General features: G+C 60.0%; 2 protein-coding genes across 14 annotated transcripts in view; one reads left to right on the forward strand and one right to left on the reverse strand.

The window, feature by feature from the left end:
- The window catches only part of Iqank1 (IQ motif and ankyrin repeat containing 1), a 33395-nt gene extending 22345 nt beyond the window's left edge, over window positions 1-11050 (reverse strand). For 3 of the 11 annotated variants that reach the window (XR_013423681.1, XR_013423682.1, XM_078016519.1), the window contains exons 1-2: window positions 11008-11026; window positions 9057-9145 (exon numbers count right to left, since the gene is read on the reverse strand). Coding sequence is in view for 7 of the 11 variants with exons in the window: in XM_078016519.1 (XP_077872645.1) it covers window positions 9057-9141 (85 nt within the window). In the remaining 4 variants the exon portion in view is untranslated. Of the gene's footprint in view, window positions 1-9056; window positions 9146-11007 lie in introns of those variants that run through there. The other 8 variants (XM_078016517.1, XM_078016516.1, XR_013423680.1 and 5 more) reach the window with 6 other exon arrangements.
- Fam83h (family with sequence similarity 83 member H) lies at window positions 10803-18977 on the forward strand. 3 transcript variants are annotated; one of them, XM_078016507.1, is made up of 5 exons: window positions 10803-11015; window positions 13654-14115; window positions 14851-15015; window positions 15086-15210; window positions 15429-18977. In XM_078016507.1, exons 2-5 carry the CDS (start codon window positions 13669-13671, stop codon window positions 18193-18195), a joined length of 3504 nt encoding a protein of 1167 aa, XP_077872633.1. In that variant the 5' UTR covers window positions 10803-11015; window positions 13654-13668; the 3' UTR covers window positions 18196-18977. The 3 variants fall into 3 exon arrangements, with proteins under 3 accessions (XP_077872633.1, XP_077872634.1, XP_040149450.2); XM_078016508.1 differs by lacking the exon at window positions 10803-11015 and adding an exon at window positions 11088-11648; XM_040293516.2 differs by lacking the exon at window positions 10803-11015 and adding an exon at window positions 11088-11532.
- The last annotated feature ends 1407 nt before the right edge of the window (window positions 18978-20384 follow it).

Below are 20384 nucleotides of genomic sequence, written 5' to 3' on the forward strand. Positions count from 1 at the left end.
GAGAGGAAATGACAGAGGGACAGGAGACTGTGGTGTCTAGGAAAGCTCACTCCAGATCCAAAGACACAAACGGGTTGAAAGGAAAAGATGAAAAACTATTCCATGCAAACAGGAACCGAACGGGGGAGGGCCGGCACTGTCCCTATCAGACAGAGTGATGTTTATGTCGAGACAAGGAAGAACACTTAGAGCAATAACCGATTCAAAATAGAGTGTACACCAGCCGCAGACACGTACTGACCTAAGGTTGGCCGTCAGGACACCTGACGCAGTTGGGCATGTGACACACATCTGTAATCCCAGAAGCTCTGGAGGCTGAGACAGGAGGATCACAAGTTCCAGACCAATCCCAGCAACTTAGCAAGGCCCTAAGCTACTTAGCAAGATGCTGTCTCAAAATAAAAAATAAAGAGGGCTGGGGACATGGCTCAGTGGTTAAGTGCCCCTGGGTTCAATTGCCAGTATCAAAAAACGAAAGCAGAGATGGATTAAAACAGAATGCAACCCACCAAAATCTGTGGGATGCAGCAAAAACAGTGCCGAGAGGGAGACTGTGACTGTAAATGCTCGTATCATTAAACAAGGACATCCCATGGACACCTCACTTCACTTAAGGAACTAGGAAAGAAGGCTAATGCCAAGTACAGAGGTGCGTGTCTGTGATCCAGTGACTTGGGGGAGGCGGGAGGACCCCAAGTCTGAGGCCAGCCTCAGCAACTTAGCAAGACCCTGTCTCAAAATAAAATTAAAACAGAACTGAGGATAAGTCAGGGAGGAAGCAAGCCAAGGCAGCTGCCTAGCATGCATGAGGCCCTGGGAGGAAGCAAGCCAAGGCAGCTGCCTAGCATGCATGAGGCCCTGGGTTCAATTCCCAGTGTGGAGGGAAAAAAGAAAAAGAAAAGAGAAGAAAGAAGAGGAAGACTCACTCAAGGATAGCATAAAGAAGGAAATAAAGAGACAGATAAATGAAATGGAGAATAGAAAAAGAAAATCAATGCACCTAAAACTTGGTTCTTCAAAAAGATCAACAAACCTTTAACTAGAGAATAAAGAAAAAGAAAGAAAAGATGCAAATTACTAAGATCAGAAATGAAAGTGGGGCTGGGCACGGTGGCTCAGCCTGTCATCCCAGCGCTGGGGAGGCTGAGGCAGGAGGATCGTGAGTTCAAAGCCAGCCTCAGCAACGTGGAGGCAGTGAGCAATTCCGTGAGACCCTGTCTCTACATCAAGTACAAACTGGGGATGGGGCTCCGTGGGTGAGTGCCCCTGGGTTCAATCCCTAGTATGTCCCCCGCAAAAAGAAATGAAAATGGGGACAGTACTGCTGATTCCACAGAATAAAAAAGACCATCAGAACAACTGTACAACAACACATAGGATGATCCAGAGGACATGCAAGAACTTCTAGAAACACAAAAGCTAAAAAGAGTAGCCATGAAGAAACAGGAAGTCCAAACAGACCTGTAAGTGTAAAGGGATGGATTCACAATCAAAATCTTCCAACAAAGGACAGCCCTGGACAGGGCGGCTTCAGAGGTGAATTCTCTGATACACTTAAAGAAGTCACACCAACCCTTCTCACCTTTTTCAGTAAGAGGATGGGACGCTTCCTAATTCATTCTGTGAGACCTTCATTACCTAATATCAAAGCCAGACAGATGCCACAAGCCAATTCTAGACGGACACCTCTTGGAGCATTGGTGCAGCGGCCCTGAGAAAACACCAGGGAGCTGCGTTCAGCAGCACGCTGAAGGGCTCAGACCCCTTGACCAAGTGGGACTCATTTCTGGAGTGCAAGGGTGGCTCAATACATGAAAACCGATCAGTTTTAACATATTAACAGAATGAAAGGGGAAAAACACACATGATCACTGTAATTGGTGCAGAGAAAGCGTTTGACAAAATTCAACCCGTTTTCAGGACAAAACCACCCAGCAAACTAGAAATGGAAAGAAATTTCCTCAGTCTGACAAATGTCATTTATGAAAAACCCACAGCAAACATCATACTCAATGGTGAAAGAGTGGAAGGAAAAGAATGCCTGCTTCCATGTATTCTATTTAACACAGAAGTGGGAGTCCCTGCCAGAGCAATTAGGCAGGAAAAAGAAATATATTGCACCCAAATTGGAAAGGAAGAGTAAAATCATCTTGCAGGTGATATAATTATTTTGCAGGTGATAAATTTTATAAACAAAAAACTGTAGATATGCTGCCCGACAATCTGTTAGGACTAAAAAATAGATGAAGCAAATGGCAACAGCATCTTCTCTACGATACAGGCCAAGTGCCAGATGGTGCTGTGGCCCGGCCTCCCCATCCAGTGTGGTGGGATGTGATTCTGTCCCATGTGTGGGGTAAACAGATCCAGCTGCTGGTGGGAGACTCATGCTGGCGCCTTGGCCAGTGGAGCAGGGGGTCATTATGGAAGGAAGAGCACGCAGGAGTCCATGAAACTTCCTGCCTCCATCACCGAAGCAAACCAGGTCGCTAGTATTTTGTTTCCTGGAGGAACTGCATCCATTAATACCAACATGGAAGGTAGGGAAGCAGGAGCAGTCTCCAAAGCATCACCATTCCACTCGCTTGTCTGGCCTTTGCATAAGCAAATTAACAAAGACAGAAGAGGATGCACTCCAGGAAGCCGAACAGGCAAGGCACCCAGGAGCACTGCCGCTGGCTGTGGTCTCTTTACTGCAACAGGTGGACAGTTCCTGGCACTTGGTAGGCAGATGCAAAACCAGTCGCCCTCGACGGCCAAGACTGCAGTGCACCCTCACCCTCCTGCCCAAGGCCGGGGTTTCTCTCTGAGCCTCTGTCTTAATATATTCATAAAGACCCGGTAGGCAGAACAACGCCCCCTTCCCAAGATGTCCGCACACTGTTTCCTGGAACCTCTGAGAGTCCAGGGAAAGGGGAGTTAAAGTCCCTGATGAAATCAGGTCACCAATTGGCTGACCTTAAAATGGGGAGATGTAGTGGTGCCTCCTCCTGCCTCAGCCTCCTGAGCCGACAGGATCCTAGGGGTGGGCCACGGCGCCCAGCTCAGTGTGCACTGTTGTAAGACCTAGGTTCTCAGTAATCACTGCAGCAAGGAAGAAGGACAGGGACAGGGTCATCTTAACACTCTGCTGGCCCTGGGTTTGCCTGGACATCCTAAGGTGAGGCATAAACCACTGCACCTGGTGCCTCCATTCAGCAAGAAGGGCCCAGGGCTCAGCAGGCTCCCAGCACCTCGAAGGCATGCTGTCCCTTCAGGAGACGCTGCGCTGGCCCACACACTGAGAGGCCTGGGAGGGCTTCTGGGGAAACAGAGGCCAGCTGAGGCGTGACCGCCAGCCTGCAGGGACCTCACACTCAGACGCAGCCTTCGAGGGTGTGGGAGGGACGGTGCCGCGCAGGCCCCTGGGCCACCGACAAGCTGGCTTTCTGCTTCACGGTCCTGGCATCGAGGATACAGCAGAGTGCCTGCGGCCACAGGTGGCAAGGGGCAGGCTGGGTGGGGTGAACAAAGCGCACAGCGCACACATGTCCACCACAGTCCTCGGGAGGCAGAGGACGATGAACAAAGGGTACCCAGTCACCCCCTGCACCAGCACCACTCCAGCTGCACTGCCACCATCGGCAGCCACCCACTTGCTGTGGCTAGGAAGACCGGGTGGGCAGGCACAGGCAGAGCTAGCTCATCAGGACCCGCGGATGGACACGTCAAGCCAGCAGGGAGGCAGAGGTCTGAGGGAGGTGTGGCCTGGGCCCACCGAGGCAGTGCCCCCACAGCAGGTACCTGACAACCTGGCAGACATCACAACTGTCTTGCAGATGCTGGCCAGCAGGCCCCTAAGGGAGAGGCTACAGTGACAAGAAGGGAGTCTGTGTGGCCCAGCAATACCAGCCCAGATGGTGAATTCTCACCAGGTCATCTGCTCTGACGGAGAGTCCAGCAGAGGGTCAGAAAGTTGGAAAGACTGGGGCAGCAACAGGGCAGGGAGAGTGTGCTCCAACAGCCTCTAGGACAGTCCCAGAATAGAAACTCACTAGTCCCTGAGGCAAAGGACACAAGGACTCACTCCCATAGTGCATGAGCCTGGACACCACCACAGGGTGGTGCCTACAGGTGCCCTCAACTTCAGTGCGGACCAAGCCTGCACCAGAGATGGGGCAGCTCCAAGCAGTGCCTTCCACTGTGAAGGAGCAGCCTCCCTCCAGCCAAACTGGACATCTTACTGGACGTACTTACAGGTTCCTCAGACACGCACAGCCCCAGCACCCCAACAGCACTTCTCTGAGCTGGGACCCACGATCCAGCAACAAGAGCCGGCCAGCGAGCTGGGTTTATAGGTGGTGTCCTGGTTCATGCCCTGCAGAGCAGCTGGCCTTCATGCAGGATGGGGTCAGCCCGATAGGGCCCACTTCCCAGGACAGAGAGCAGAATGGGGACATCCAAGACTCCCTCCCCTGACCCCAAGAACAGGCCTGACAGTGGCTTTCTCACTGGGACGTGGAAACAACTGGTGACCGCAGCATGGACAGCTGTGGTGCTGGCCCTGCTGAGCACACTGCCCTGGGGCCAGCCTGGCCTGCACCCTGCTACCTAGCATTCTGCCTGCCTTCAAGCACCATCTCCTGCTCAGGGCATTCTCCCAACTCATCTGTCTCCACCACGCACTGTCCACAGGGGTCAGTCCGTCAGGCATATGCAATTATCATAAAACAGCATCAGTCCTCACAGACCTTCTCTGGCCCCCGGGTCCTTTTTCAGGGAGGGTGTAGGGGTGCCTTTATGGGATGGGAGAGCCACTTGCTTCCTCTCCTCTGAGGATTCTACTAAAAGAAGCAAAGTGGGAGGCAGTGCCCCAGGAGAGCAGCTGGGAGCCCAGGGAGGGAGAACAGGGAATGCAGAGAGCCCCCTGGTGGCGGGCGCGATCCCCGGGGACCCATCTGGGACAAGGGGGGGAGCTTCAGGACACCCAGGAGGGGGCTTGGCGGCAGTGAATGCAGGGTTGGGGCGCCAGGGCACAAGTCTGAGCCGAAGGTGAGCCGGAAAAGAGGGCAGGGTGAGCAGGCCCGGGACAGGAGCCCTGGGAGAACGCGGGGCCCAGAGGGAGCACCTTTCCTGCCGGCGACGCACGCAGATCAGGTGACCCCCAACCACCACGAAGGCCGGAGAAGTGGAGGGACAGGGCGCCCCTGACAGGCCACTCAGGCCCATCGCAGGCTCCCTCGTACCAAAGGCACAGGCAGGAGGAACAGGAGGGGCTTGCAGTGCTGCACGCGTTGCGGACCTGCGCCCCAACCTGCAAACACCTGTAAACACAGTCCCCGCCAATACCGGCACATGCGCACTTGCGCACTCGCACATACCATGCCCGCCTGCCCTCTGAGAGGACGCGGATACGGGGGCAGGCGCTCACTGCAGGGGCCTCAAGGGTCTCCTGGGGTGTGGGCCCCCTCGGCTCTCGGCCTGTCTTCCTCTGCGACTGGCGGTTCTCTCCCCGTCTCCCTGGGGAGAGCTGCAGTCAGGGTGGTCTGGGTTTGAAAGTCCCCCACACCCATCAACCTCAGGAGATATTTATGGGACACCTGCAGGGCTGCTGTGTCACAGCTTGCAGGGAGCCACAGCGGAGGTAGTGCCATGACTGAGACATTAATGAGCTGCCCCACAGCATCCTCCAACTGCAGAACCTACCTGACTTAGGTCACCCTCAGGGCCAGCAGGCAGAGCTGCCCTGAACTTGGGATGGGAAGCCCAGGCCCTGTGAGTCCTGGGTGGGCATGGTGCAGCCTGGCTAGGACCACCATGCTGCTGGCCCTCTTGCAGTCTTGCTGCAGGCTGGTCCCTGCACCCATACTGTCCCCCACCCTGTGGTCAGAACAGGGTCCCTCTGTCTTCCAAGCCCTTCCCATCTCTGTCCAACTCATTGATTCCAGGCAGGAACTCCTGTCCGCTTCTGAGCTTCTGGGCTGGGCTGAGCAGGAGGAGTGTGGTGCGGGGATGGGCCAGGCAAACCAGTCCAGCCAGTGTGGCGGGCTGGTTGGGGTGGGGCCTGGGGTGGGAGGGTGTCAGCAGCACCCCTCTCCTGGCAGGGGAGACACTAAGGAGGCCATCTAAGGCCTCACCTTCCAACAGAAAGGCCAGTGTTGGAGCTGGCCCTGGACCCCATGCCACCCAGGGAAACCCAAAGGCAGGACTCGTGACGGCTCCTGGGCTGTTTCAATGGGCAGGGGAGCTGGACTCCCAGTTAGGTCCCACCTGCTCACAAGAGCAGACCAGCCTCTTCCTTTCTGCCCGTCTCAGTCCTCAAAACCTTCTCTGGGCCTTTGAAGAACTGGTGTCTTCCCAACCCACAGGGCCGCTGGACACCACGACGCTCGGACAGTGGGACCCTGTTCCTCCACAGAACCCAGGCGAGCCCAAGCCCCAGGGGGGCTCCACTGAGCATGCTACCCACAAAGTGCTCAGGTGGGCTGGGACCCCACTGGGATGGTCTACGTCCAGGGAGGGACTGGGTCCTGATGGTCAGTGTGGCCAGCACACAGCTCCTGGCCCTATGGCTGGAATTTAAGTTTCCCGCGACCAGGGGTGGGGCGGGGAGCGTGAGGGGCCTGGGTGCCGCCCAGGCAGGACCAGGCAGGCCGCGGCGCACTGTGGTCTAGCTGCTGCGGCGCCTCCAGTTTCTCAGTCTCCCTCCCAGTCTGGCCAGCGAGGCCCGGGGCCTGTCAGTCCTGTGCCCTGTGTCAGCACGTTAGTCAGCTCCTGGGCCTGGGTGAGCCACCGTGCCGCCAGTCCCTATAAACTCCTGGCGTGGCCCAGCCCTGCTGAGTGGGCCTGTGAGGCCCTAGGCAGAGCCAGGAGCTGCGGTGCTACGGTGCCAGCCAAGGGGCAGGGAAGGCACTTGGGACGGCAGGAGCCCAGGGCTGACTGTGGCGGGGGAGCAAGCAGCCCACCGGGGCCTCTGGATGCCCCCTGAGCTGCCTACTGAGGCAGCCAGTGGATGAGCAGGCCCTCCTGGGGAGCACACCTGGGGAAAGAGGCCCGGGATCCAGGGCCATGTCTGGGAAGCGGGGTCGAGCTCGCAAGCCCCGAGGCAGGAAGGCAGGCAGGGCCCCACAGGCCACCAAGCAGCAGGGCCCCGGGGCTGAGCCCCCGCCCCCCGCTACAGGGGGCCCTTGGGACCAGGCCAGGGTGGCCTCTACAGGGCACGTGACCAGCACACAGCTGGCTTCTCAGGGACACCCCAGGGCAGCCAGGACAGAGCAGCCAGAGGCAGCCTGGAGGCCAGTGCAGGCCACTGCTGCGGGGTCTGAGCTGGTGCTGGTCCTCCCTGAGCACATGGAGGGCCATGAAGCAGGAGGCCCCATGCCGGCCCTGGGCCCCGAACTGCTAAGGCTCCATGAAGTCCAGCTGTGCCTGGCCCAGGAGCAGCTGCTGCTGGAGGATCGGCGGCGACAGGTCCAGCTGCAGATGCAGCTGTGGCAGGAGGAGCAGCTATGGCTGCAGCAGCTGCAGGAGGAGCAGCTGTGGCTACAGCAGCTGCAGGAGGAGCAGGCCTGGGTGCACATGGAGGGGCTGCAGCTGGCCGTGGCCCTGGAGCAGCTCCGGAGTGAGGGCCTGGAGGCACTGCAGACCCAAGGCCAGGTAAGGCCTGGAGAGGGTGTGAGGAGGGGCCCAGGACAGCCTGTGGGTATGGTGGTCACTGCATCCGACAGATCTGTGAGGGCCCAGAGGCCAGGCTGGCTGAGGAGCTCTGTGGGCTGTGTTCATATTTGCCAAAGGAAGCTGGCAGGGCTGCACAGGGCCTTGCCAAGACCAGGGACGCAGTCCACCTAGGTTTCCCAGTGCTTAGTGGGCAGAAGCTGCCAAGGGAGGGCACTTGTTCAGCGACAAAGCTGTCCCTACAGAAAACCCAGACATCCTAGGTCAGGGAGCCTGGGCAGTGGGCAGGCTGAGGCATACACAGCCTAGGTGGGCTTGCTCTCCAGGCAGCAGAGCAAGGAGCATGCTCCCCTACCCCCAGCCCCTGTTTCCTAGACAGCTTCAGGTCGGCCTGTCCCGCCCCCTGTTTACTGCAGTGCAGTACCAGGGCCTGAGATCACAGAGGCAGCACGCGGTCCCTGGGCCCATTATCCTCATTCCAGGAGGAGTGTCCGCCTCAGACGCAGCTGGGGCTATTTTAGGTAACTAGGATCTAAACCTGGCTTGGTTTGGAGGAGTCACCACCACCCCTCCAGATCCTGGGCAGTGGAGTTCTCTGGGCTGGGCCCAGCTCAAGCTGTAGAGCCCCATGTGGGGTGGGTCCGTGCTCTCTCAGCAAGCACAGACCCCAGGCAGGCCTGGGAGCAGAGGGCCAAGAGATGCCACCTGGGAGGTATTAGCAGCAGTGACAGAGAGTGAATGGCACTTAGAGCAGGGGTGATAACTGCTGAAGTAGGGTGGGCACGGGGAGGTCCCTTTCCTGATGCTCAGCAGGAGCTAGCCCAGGTGAGCTGTCCCTTTCCAGCCACAGAAGAGAAGTGACCAATTATTGAACTTAGCCTAAGAATTCCCAACTTGGAGCCAAGACCTTTCTCAAAGCTGGCTGCTTTGTTGCAGTGGTGTTGAGGATTGAACCCAGGAGCATCCTGCCTTTGAGCAATATCCACAACCTTTTGTTTGTTTGAGACAGGGTCTCACTAAGTTGCTGAGTCTGACCTTAAATTTGTGATCCTCCTGCCTCAGCCTCCCCAGTAGCTGGAATTACAGGTGTTGAGCCACCATGCCCGGCTCAAAACTGTTTTCAACAATGGGGGCCCTCTCACCCATGTGTGCCCCTTCCCATCGGCATGGATTCTAAAGCTGTGCCCAGCCCTTACCACAGCCCCAAAGGTGCAAGGCTCAAGGCCAGGGATTGGGGTGGCATCTGGGCTCTGAACGTGAGCATATCCATCCCAAGCCCCATTCAGAGATCCCTGGATACCACTCTCGGCAGGAAGGGCCTTCTTAGAGGGGGTCTCATGGCTGCAGGGGGTCACAGGTCAGTGTTTGAGTGGCAGTGCCCTGGGGTCAAAGGGTGTACTCACCAACAGCAGCTCTTGGCTTGGGCCAAGGGGGTGATGTCTGCCACTTCCCTGATGCAGCTTTGGCCCCCCCTTTCTTACTGTTCATTCTCCTGGGAATGGGAAGAAAAGACGCAGGGAGGGTATGATTAGAGGTGCAGAAGATGGGAGTAGTGGGGAACAGCATCACACCCCACATGGGTCTGGGTGGGCAGGCAGCAGAAACATGGACATTCTACCACACTTCCCTGCCCACCGCTTACGGACGTATATTCCCAGTAGCTTGAGCAGGATGTGTGGCAGGAGCACATCCCGTCCACTCTCACGTGCCTGACCACCTCTGGCTTGGTCCATCCTGCTGGGTCCCTGGGATTTAGTGGTCAGCACCCATCTCCCTGGTCCAAACCACTTGGATGCCTAATGAACTCGTCTGAGGACCCCTCCACACAGACCTGGCACCCCTCACACCCGCGCCTCCCTACCCTTAGACCCTCTCTTATCTTGGCTCCCACAGACACTGCGGTTGGGCCTACCAGGCTCACCCCACAGCTCATTCCCGGGGGAGGCTCCTTGCCTGGGAGTTCACCAAGCTCCCCTCACACACAAGGGACTCACACAGTGCCACTGCCCAGAGCTGGTCTGACCCCACAGGAGTTCCAGCACACCAGTGGGATGCTGCTGGGTGGGAAAGGAAATGGAGAAACTGGGGGTGACCCTGAAAACAGGATGGTCACTAGAAGACAAAAAGCAGGGGTGACTGAAGGCCGGCAGGCAGAAAGGACTCAGGCTGCATGTCAGGGAGTGAGCCCTTGGGTCGGGAATGGTAGGACAGATGGGGCTGGGCTGAAGTGGGGGAGGACCCTATAGGAGGGTCTGAGGGAGAAATGGGCCTCCTGTGTGCAAGCTAGAGGTATGTGTACCCTCGATGTGCATAAGGTCCCCATTCCTTGTAGGAGGTTGGGACTTAGAGGGCCCCCAGTACATGAGGGATTCTTTTTGTTGCACATGTAGGGCCAAGTGCATGTGAGGGGAGGTTCCCTATGCTTTCAGAATTGGTGTATGAGCAGTCATGAGGTCCTGTTTATGTGTGGGGTGGGTCCCTATATGTATGGGAGGGGTGTGGTACATAGTCCTGGTGACTGGACAGCATGTATGAGGTTTGGTGTGCTTGTAAGATTCTGTGCACATGAGGGATATCCTGTGCTTGTGGAGTCAGGGTGCAAGGGGGGACCCAATATGCATGTGGGGTCCCATATGTGCAGGGTTCTGTGGGTGCAGGGTCCAGCTACATGTTTCGGCATCCACTAAGCCTGGGGATAATGAGAGGGGACCGCCCCCGACTGGTGGGGACACCCATATGCACGGGGTCCCCAGGTCGGGCCCCGCCGGGGCTCGGCGCCGCCCCCACGGCCTCACCTGCCTCACCTGCCTTTCTCCGAGCCCCGAGGCCAGAAGCCCCGCCCCCCGCGTCGGGCCCGCCTGTTTCCTAGCGACTGAGCCGGAACTTCCGAGTCACCCGGACTTCCGGGGCGAGGGTCAGGGGTCAGAAGTAGGGGCTTCGAGACTTGGCTCACAGATGGGCACCAGGGGGCTCGGGGACCTTGGAGTGGGCGCCCTGATGGTCTCGGGCGGCGCTCTGCAGGGTCCCGGGCGCGGCTCGGGGCCTGGGCGGGCCGGGGTCGGGGGGGGGGCCCGGGGGGGGGTCGGGGGCGCGGAGGTGGGGGCGGGGGTCCGGGCGGGGGTCGGGGCGGGGGTCCGGGCGCGGCGGGCGCAGGAATGCGGGCGCGCCGCGGGCGGAGCCGCCCCGCCCAGGTGCTGCCCGGGCAGGCAGGAGGCAGGAGCGCGGGCGGGGCGGGGGCGGGCGCGTGAATCAGGCCGGGCGGGCGCGCCGGGGAGTGGCTGCCGGACCGACCGGACCGCGAGGCCGCTGGGCGGCGGTCGGCTCCTGCTGCCCCTGTGCCGAGACCCCGCGCACCTGGCCAGGTAGGACCCCCTCCCGGGCCGGAGCGGGCGGGCGCGGCGCGCCGAAGAGTTCGGGGCTCTGCGCGCCCTCACCTGGGCTGGCGCACTGTGCGCTGCCGCGTGCGTGGGGCTGGCCGGGCCTGGCCTGCGGGGCCCGGCGGGGGACCAAGGGCCGGGACGCTGTAGGTTTCTGGGAGAGAAGCCCCCGACGACGCCGGCCCAAGAGGAGCCCAGAGCGAAAGGGTCCGGGCCCCTACTAGAGACCCTGCGTCTGACCGGCTCCTGCCTTCGCGGCCCGTACTCTTCCTGGGAGCCAACCTCCAAGGCTGCCATGGACTGGGGTGGTGTCCTGGGCAGGTAGAGCGGGAGGCCTGTGCCCCTTGAGCCCATGTTCCTGGACTGGAGTGAGCAGATGAGGCACCTGGCCTGGACAGCCGCTAACTTGCTTCCTGGGGTACCTGACACCCTTAGGTCCTGCTGTGCCCACTCCGCAAGCTGTAACTCATCGACTTCCGGTCTGTGAGCCCATCCAGCCAAGGTCCACCTCCCGGCTTCCTGATCCTGCCCCTTCCCTGGCCTCAGTCTTTGACCACGGGTTATCTCACTTTGTGTAGGAGCCCAGATCCTTCCCAGGGAATCTCCCTTCCTGCCCAGGTAGGAAGGATCGGGTCCTGGAAGTGGAGGTGAGGGCCTTTAAGGCTCTTTCAGGCTTCAGGTCAGAGGTCAGCCGCAGAGGATTCCTGCTGAGTCATCGGTCTGGGTGGGCTAGGCCCCTTCCTCCCTCGGGCCGGGTGGATAGGTCAATGGGGAGAAGCAGGCTGATGGGGCTTCACTGAGGAATGGGGAGTGGCCATTTCCCAGTCCCAGTCCAGGGGGATTCGTGCCCTTTAGAGAAACAGGCAAGGGGTAAAGTGATCGGAGGTGGTAAGCATTGCTGTGAGGCCAGGCTCCCCGGGGTGGGGGTGGCCAGGCAGGATTGGGACTCCCCTTCAAACCAGTAGCGCCTGTGGGAAGGCTCCTCACCAGAGCTCACAAACTGGACAGTTGTCCTCCCCACTCCGGATGAATCTGTTCCCTTCCCCAATGAAATCTGAAGGATCAGCAAGTGGCCCTTCCAGCGCGTCTTCCCCACGCCTCCCCAAATAGCAGGCCGGTGCCTCTAGGCCTGTCCAGTCAGACACTGCCCACATACAGCCTGACCAGATAGTGGTAAATGGTTGATCCTGCCACAATGGTCAGATGCAGTGGGCCTGTCCAGGCAGACAGGCCAACACTCAACTCACAGGTGGGCTACCAGGCCTGCTGCTGTACCACAGGACTGCGCCCCACCCTGCACATCAAGCATGAAGGGAGACTGTGAGGTCAGGGCAGTGCTCCAAGAAGGAAGAACAGTTTTTCCTGGGACAAGTGGGCCAGGTGGCATTCCCCAGCAGTTAATAGGAATGTCCCCACCTTCAGCTCTGTGTCACATTCTGCCTTAGTTAGAATATCACCCCCAGGAACGCCAGGTGGCACAGGTCCCAGGGTATACATAGCAGAGCCTGACTCCAGCATTCTCAGGCAGGTATGGCTTCCAACCCAGTGTAGCCCAAGGCCAGTGCCCCATCCTGTCAGCACTCCTGGCCACACCTTGGGGTGCACTCTTCCCCCTAGGCAGAGCCACTTCCCCACGTGGGACTGACATCCAGTAACCTGTGTGCTAAGCAGGGCAGGAGTCTGCCCCATCCCCAGACAGGAGCAGTGGGGACAGGGTGAGCGGTTCTGGGTGCTCCTGCAGGCCTGGAGGCCACATTCTCTAAGTATATTCAGTGGTCATGCTGGTCAGCATCCTAGAGGCTAGCCACCAAGGGGGAGGGTGTGAAGGGCATGAGACTGAGCCATGGAAAAGGCTGATACCATTCTTAGTGTCTTAGTGAGCAGGAGGAAGGCAGTGACCTAAGGACTTGGAAAGGTCCCAACTGCCATGGGGCTGGGCTAGGCAAGGACAGGACGGGAGGGTAATAGCAAAGGGCTGTGGTCCAGGGAGGTGTTCTCCAAGATGAGACAGGGGCAACAGGTGGGGGGTGCTGGCAAGCAGGAACGAATTCTAGGGGTCAGAGCACTGGGAAGTCAGTGAAACCCGAAGGATGGGAAGAGGGGTGGCCCTGGGCAGTGGGTGGGGCCTAGGGCTATGCCATCCCAGGATGAAGTCACAGCCTGGTATGTCCTGTCAACCCTCCTGGCTGTGCTGTATGGTGGAGGTGATGGCTGGAGAAGCACAGTGGCTAGTCTGGGGTCTCCCAGGCAGCAGGCACAGCACTGCCTCGACCAGTGGGCACAGCGCTAGGGACCACAGCAATAAGAAGGGGCTGCTGATAGTCCAGCGAGGGTTGTGTTTGTCTTTGAACCAGCCATCAAGCTGTTAAAATCTGTTTTTATGGGAAAGGGCTCATGAGAGCAGGACCCCTACCAATAAGGGCAGAAGAAGGGGAACAGGGCTGGGATTCCTGTGACCTGCTTGGCACTTCTGATGTCCTTCCAACTAGGGGGTATCCTAGGCCTGGGAAGGCCTCCAGGTATGGGCTGAACTCCAGTCCACTGAAGTCTCTGGAAACCCTGTGTGAGGGTAAAGGAGCGGGCCCCAGTGCCCCTGCCCCTCATTAAGGTGTCTCCTCTCCAGGCCCCTGGCCCCAACATGGCTCGCCGCTCCCAGAGCTCCTCGCAGGGGGATAACCCACTGGCGCCTGGGTACCTGCCACCTCACTACAAAGAGTACTACCGCCTGGCGGTGGATGCGTTGGCAGAGGGTGGACCAGAAGCCTATAACCGCTTCCTGGCTACAGAGGGGGCACCCGACTTCCTGTGTCCTGAGGAGCTAGAGCATGTGAACCGCCACCTACAGCCCCCACAGCATGCTGCCCGGGAGCCCCCTGAAGGCAGCCCTCCTGATGTGGACATGGATGGCTCTTCGGGCACATACTGGCCAGTGAACTCAGACCAGGCAGTTCCTGAGCTTGACCTGGGCTGGCCCCTGACCTTCGGCTTCCAGGGCACTGAAGTCACCACGCTAGTGCAGCCGCCGCCACCTGATAGCCCCAGCATCAAGGATGAGGCTCGAAGGATGATCCGCTCTGCCCAGCAGGTGCAGGCTCTGTGGGCAGTGGGGGAGGAATGGCCTGGGCTGGACCTGGAAGCATGAGGAGGAGGGAGAGGGGATGGAGAAACAATCAGCACCAGCACGGAGGTGAGCCAGGACTGGCCAGCCAGGCCTTCCAGGCTTCAAGCTGCAACAGGGGTTTCCTGGCAGCGTCCTTCCAGGTCACTGAGGGTTGGGCCAATACAGGGTCTGCACAGGGTGGCTGGTGGTTGATGTCCAGAGGCTCTGGGATGTTGGTTCTCTCCTAGCATGGATTTGTCCCAAGAATTTTCTAGACTTGCCTGATGGGCCTTGGCCAGCTCAAAGCTTCCTCCCCTCCCAAGCAGAAGGTGAACAGCAGAGATGGCCTGTTAAACCAGGGTCAGCTGCTAAAGACCCCTGTTCTCCCATCCCAGGGCAGTGCCCCCTTCCTGAGAACAGACCTGGAGCCTGGGCCTCAGCCCTGACATCCAGTCTGGGTTAGCGCAGAAGAGATTGCAGGGGTTCCCCTTGACCCAAGCAGGATGCAGGCCTGGTCCCTGCCTCTGCTCCCATGTGGGCCACCCACTCTGCTAGCAGCCCCATGACCCCTGTCAGGTCCCTTCCTCCTGACCACCTTCCCAGACATGGCTGCTAGGGAATGGGGTTCACATGGTCCATAGCTCTACCTTCCCCTGGGTAGGTTGAAGAATGGGGTGGAGACAACAGATTCCACCCTCCCTCCTGACTTGGTGCTTGCAGGTGGTGGCTGTGGTGATGGACATGTTCACTGATGTGGACTTGCTCAGCGAAGTGCTGGAGGCTGCTGCACGCAGGGTCCCCGTCTATATCCTGCTGGATGAGATGAATGCACAGCACTTTCTGGACATGGCGGAAAAATGCCGAGTCAACCTGCATCACGTGGATGTGAGTGAGTGGACAGGTGGGGTGGACCGGGAAAGACCCTGGTGAAGACCTGACTCCCCTCCCTCCTCAGTTCCTGCGTGTGCGCACTGTGGCTGGCCCCACCTATTATTGCCGCACTGGGAAGTCTTTCAAGGGCCACGTCAAAGAGAAGTTCCTGCTTGTAGACTGTGCCGTGGTGATGAGCGGGAGCTACAGGTGTGGAGTGTGCCCAGCTGGGTGTCGGTCCCTACCCCTCCCCTCTCTGGAGCCTCCCTGGGTGTCCCCGCCCCTCCTCACCAGGAGCACTCCTGTAGACCCTGATAGCCTGGCCTGGCCCAGGTCCTAACACACCCTGGGACTCTGTGTCCCACCCAGCGCTGCAGGCCAGTGCTTCCTCACTCCGTTCCTTGACTCTGACCCCCACCCACCCACAGCTTCATGTGGTCCTTCGAGAAGATCCACCGCAGCCTGGCACACGTGTTCCAGGGAGAGCTGGTCTCCAGCTTCGACGAAGAATTCCGCATCCTCTTCGCACAGTCTGAGCCCTTGGTGCCCTCAGCTGGGGCGCTGGCCCGCATGGACACTTATGCCCTGGCTCCATACTCCGGGGCTGGGCCCCTGGTGGGCATCCCTGGGGCGCCAACCCCTTTCTCCTTCCCTAAACGGGCACACCTGCTGTTCCCTCCGCCCCGCGAAGAAGGCCTGGGTTTCCCCTCCTTCCTGGACCCAGATCGCCACTTCCTTTCGGCCTTCCGCAGGGAGGAGCTGCCCCGGGTGCCCGGGGGTGCTCTGGAGCCGCATGCAGGGATGCGGCCACTGTCGCGACGGCTGGACACGGAAGTAGGGCCCAGCGGGGAGTTCGGGGGCCCGCGGGGCTTCTTCCAGGCGCGGCACCTGGAGATGGACGCCTTCAAGCGGCACAGCTACGCCGCAGCCGACGGCGCAGGCGCTGTGGAGAACTTCGCGGCTGCGCGGCACGTGTCCCGACAGACGTTCCTCAGTCACGGGGACGACTTCCGCTTCCAGACCAGCCACTTCCACCGTGACCAACTCTACCAGCAGCATTACCAGTGGGACCCACAGTTCGCACCCACACGTCCGCAGGGCCTGTTCGAGAAGCTTCGCGCTGGCCGCCCGGGCTTGGCTGACCCGGACGACTTGGCGCTGGGCGCTGGGCCGCGCTTCCCCGAGCTCGGCCCCGAGGTGCACCAGCGGCTGGAGTACGTGCCCTCCAGCGCCTCGCGCGAGGTGCGCCACGGCTCGGACCCTGCCTTCAAGCCTGGTCCTGGTGGCCTGGAACCCGGCGGGGCCCTGCGCCCCAACCTGGGCCAGCGTTTCCCATGCCAGGCGGGGGCGAGGCCAGGCCCAGACGCTGCTCCAGAGGCAGAGCCCGAGCGCAGGCCCGGGCCAGAGGGGCGTGCGGGGCTGCGGCACTGGCGCCTCGCCTCTTACCTCAGCGGGTGCCACGAGGATGTGGGTGAGGAGGGCCTGCCCACACCCATGGACGCTGAGGTCTACGAAGATGACGTGCTGGCTCCTGGGGGCCGGGCGGCCTTCCGTGTCCCTGCTACCTTGCCAGTCAAGGGCCTGTTGCCAGGCTCGGGAAGCGGTGGCGGCGACAGCTCGGAGCGCGAGGGCTCGGAGGAGGCAGGCCTGGTCAAGCAGGACTCATTCCGCTCACGCCTAAACCCACTCATCCAGCGCAGCTCCAGGCTACGCTCCTCACTTATCTTCGCGCAGGCTGAAGGCTCTGGAGGTGCCACAACTGCCACCACTGAGAAGGTGCAGTTGCTGCACAAGGAACAAACGGTCAACGAGACGTTGGGTCCCAATGGAGAGGCCGTGCGCTCCACCGCCTCTGCTAAAGTGGCCGAGCTGCTGGAGAAGTACAAGGGTCCAGCCGGTGACCCAAGCGGTGGGGGAGGTGCGGTCACTGTCTCCAGCCACAGCAAGGCTGTCGTGTCCCAAGCTTGGCGGGAAGAGGTGACCGCACCAGGCGCAGCAGGGGGCGAGCACCGCAGCCTGGAGAGCTGCTTGCTTGACTTGCGTGATTCCTTTGCCCAAAGGCTACACCAGGAGGCGGAGCGGCAGCCCGGAGCCGCCTCCCTCACTGCTGCTCAACTTCTTGACACGCTGGGCCGCAGTGGCACTGACCGCCTGCCCTCCCGCTTCCTCTCTGCCCAGGGCCGCTCCACCTCCCCGCAGGGGCGGGACAGCCCCCCTCCAGAAGTGCCTGCTGCACACCAGGTGCCCCTTTCTGAGCCAAAAGGGAGCCCCACCTCAGCCTACCCAGAGCGGAAGGGGAGCCCCACGCCAGGGTTATCCAATCGGAGAGGCAGCCCAACTACAGGATTTATTGAACATAAGGGGAGCCCCACCTCGACCTATCCAGAACACAGAGGTAGCCCGGTACCCCCTGTGCCTGAGCGCAGGAGCAGCCCGGGGCCTCCTGTGCCTGAGCGCAGGGGCAGTCTCACCCTTGCCTCATCGAGTGAGTCTCCTAAGGCTGGGCCCACAGAGGAGGTGGCTGGAGGCCCCATGGAAGTCCTGCGCAAAGGCTCCCTCCGCCTCAGGCAGCTGCTGAGCCCCAAGAATGAGCGTCGCGGAGAGGATGAGGGCAACTTCCCAGTGCCACAGGAGAATGGGCAGCCAGAGAGTCCCCGGCGACCATCCTTGGGCCGAGGTGATAGTACAGAGGCTACTGCAGGGGATGAGCGGGGCCCAAGGGCACGGCTGTCCTCTGCCACGGCCAATGCCTTATACAGCAGCAACCTCCGAGATGACACTAAGGCCATTCTGGAGCAGATCAGCGCCCACGGTCAGAAGCATCGTGGGGTTCCAGGCCCAGGCCCAGCCCACAGCAGCCCTGAGCTGGGCCACTCACCAGCTCCTGGAGGCCTGGCCCCAGACATGTCCGACAAGGACAAATGTTCAGCCATCTTCCGGTCAGACAGTCTGGGTGCACAAGGCCGGCTGAGCCGCACCCTACCTGCCAGCGCAGAGGACCGCGACCGCCTGCTGCGCCGCATGGAAAGCATGCGCAAGGAGAAGCGCGTCTACAGCCGCTTTGAGGTCTTCTGTAAAAAGGAAGAGGCTGGTAGTTCTGGGGCAGGGGATGGCCTGGCGGAGGAGGATGCCAGGGACAGCAAGGTGGGCAAATTTGTGCCCAAGATCCTGGGTACATTCAAGGGCAAGAAGTGAGTGTCCTGGTCCACCAGCCCAGGCCCAGGTGCTTCGTCACTGCCACCCTGCATCCGCTGGGCAGGGAGCTCCGTGTCCCCAGGTTTGAGTGGCAGCCACCATCCCTCATTCCAGAGCAGCCAAGGGGCGGGACTGGACCCACCGGAGCTCAGCTTCCGTGGGTTTCCCTGGCAGCTGCCCTGCCCTGGCCCTGGCCTGCCCTCCCCAGGTGTCAGTCCGCGGCCTGGTGCCTTTTCTCACCAACCCTTGCTCCTCAGCACCCTTCTCTCCTGCTTCTCCCATCTCCCTGGGCTCAGATCCCCCCTGGACCTTCACTCACCTCAGGGACCCTTCTCTGTGCCTCTGTCCTGCTTGCAGGGACCCACACTTGTGCCTCAGTCTCCCCGTCTCTAGGGGTCTTTGTCTCCTCAGGGATTCCGTTTTCAGGGCTCTCTTCTCAGACCTGTGCCTGATGCCAGCCACTCCTCCCTGCCTCCTCACCCCTGCCCTCCACTGGCTCCCTCCTCCTGTGCCCGTCCTCTTGTGGGGAAGGAAGGGCTGTTGCAGACGGTTTGTAAAGGAAGAGTGTGGTTGGGCCCAAAGGAAGCTTTTCTTGGGAGGCACAGGGCAGGCCTCTGAGAAGGAGGGATGAAGGGGACCCCAGAGGGGCTGCCCTGCGTCCCAAACTGCAGCTGCCTCAGCCAAGTCTGCCCCTCACACAGTGAAGTCCTGGGTGGCCAGGGGCGACACCAGGAGGCGAGTCCTGGGCTCTGCAGCATAATAAAATGGAGTCTGGACTGACATCCTGAAGCCAAGTCTCATCAAGTGGCTCCACCCCAGAAGGGTGGGATGTGGCACGCCTGTCCCATGGGGTGGGGCCTGAGCTCTGGCCACCTTCCCCAGGGCAGAGGTCCTGGGAATCCCGCCAGTGGGGTGGCCCTTGCCCTGCAGGTGCCCAGAAGACCCTAGCTCCACCTTGCCCTTGATCCTCTCCTGTTTCATCACCAACACGCAAAATCTGTCGGAGACACTCCTGGTCTACCATTCTTCCATCTCCGTTAATTTTTGGGGGGAGGAGGGGGTACCAGGGATTGAACCCAGGGGGACTTTAGCACTGAGCTACATCCAGCCCTTTTAAATTTTATGAGACAGGATCTTGCTAAGTTGCTGAGGCTGGCTTTGAGCTCGGGATCCTCCTTCCTCAGCCTCCTGAGCCACTGGGATTACAGACCTGTGCCACCGAGCCCAACTCCACTAAATCATTTTAATTGCTGGGGAATGACATGTTTTGTCACCAAATGCTTAGAAAGGCCCTGCTAGTGGGGGCTTATGTTGTGAAAGGGTTTCTGTGTTCTCTTGTTTCTTTTCAGATTTGTTTCAATTTAAAATTTAAGTCCCAGTAGGGAAAGGGTATGAGAAACGCGACAGTAAGCGGAGGGGTGGTTCTGCCTTAGGCCGCTGGAGGAGGGAGAGCCGGGGACTAGGCAGACCACTCAGTGCTTGGGTCCCAGAGCCACTGCTCAGGAAGGGTGACCGCAGGGACTTCAGGTCAGGAGGCGGCCTCCCTGGAGCCAGGAGAGCTCAAGCCTTTCGTGGCCTTGTGCTTGCTGTCCGGCTTCTGCTGGTGGCCAGGTCTCCTAGTGTGCCTCTGTTCAGAGTGGACAGGCTCTCCCCTGAAGGAGGGGAACCGCTGCACCCTCTGTGTCTGGACAAATTAGACACTGGAACCTGCTGCTGCACACTCTGACATTAACAAAAACAATGGCCCAACACACTGCAACCACTAGCCTTAGGGCCTTCCCGGGACCTGCCCCTCCTTCCCTGCCAGGAGCACTCGAGACCACACCTCTGAGTGCAGAGCCTCTCCACCTCACCTGAGCCCTCTCTAGGCACTCTGGGAGCACTCACCTGGGGCTCCCTGGTCCCCAGCCCCAGGAGCCACCCCTAGCCCCACCCTGCAGCTCCTGTCCTGCTGCCCAGCTCCCTGCCCACAGGACTTCCGCAGCCCGCTCTTCTCCCTTTGGGGCTATGTGCGCGACTCTGGAAACACCCCTGCCCCCAGCAGCCCACTCAGCCACCAGCCACTTGGCTCCATGATGGGCCTCCTGTCTGCCTAGGTCCAAACCACCCTGTGACTGCAACTCTGAGCCACAAAGAGAAAGTGGTGTCCCTTTCCCGCCCTAAAACCTTGCTGGTGACTGCAGCCAGGT

Source organism: Ictidomys tridecemlineatus, chromosome 7 (assembly GCF_052094955.1).
Source record: "Ictidomys tridecemlineatus isolate mIctTri1 chromosome 7, mIctTri1.hap1, whole genome shotgun sequence".
Classification (NCBI taxonomy): Eukaryota; Metazoa; Chordata; class Mammalia; order Rodentia; family Sciuridae; genus Ictidomys; species Ictidomys tridecemlineatus.

Bases quoted from the DNA above. Each gene is read 5' to 3' on its own strand.
- Fam83h (XM_078016507.1), top strand. From the start codon at position 13,669: ATGGCTCGCCGCTCCCAGAGCTCCTCGCAGGGGGATAACCCACTGGCG. The intron at 14,116-14,850 runs GTGCAGGCTCTG...TGGTGCTTGCAG, and splicing joins TGATCCGCTCTGCCCAGCAG to GTGGTGGCTGTGGTGATGGA. The intron at 15,211-15,428 runs GTGTGGAGTGTG...ACCCACCCACAG, and splicing joins GTGATGAGCGGGAGCTACAG to CTTCATGTGGTCCTTCGAGA.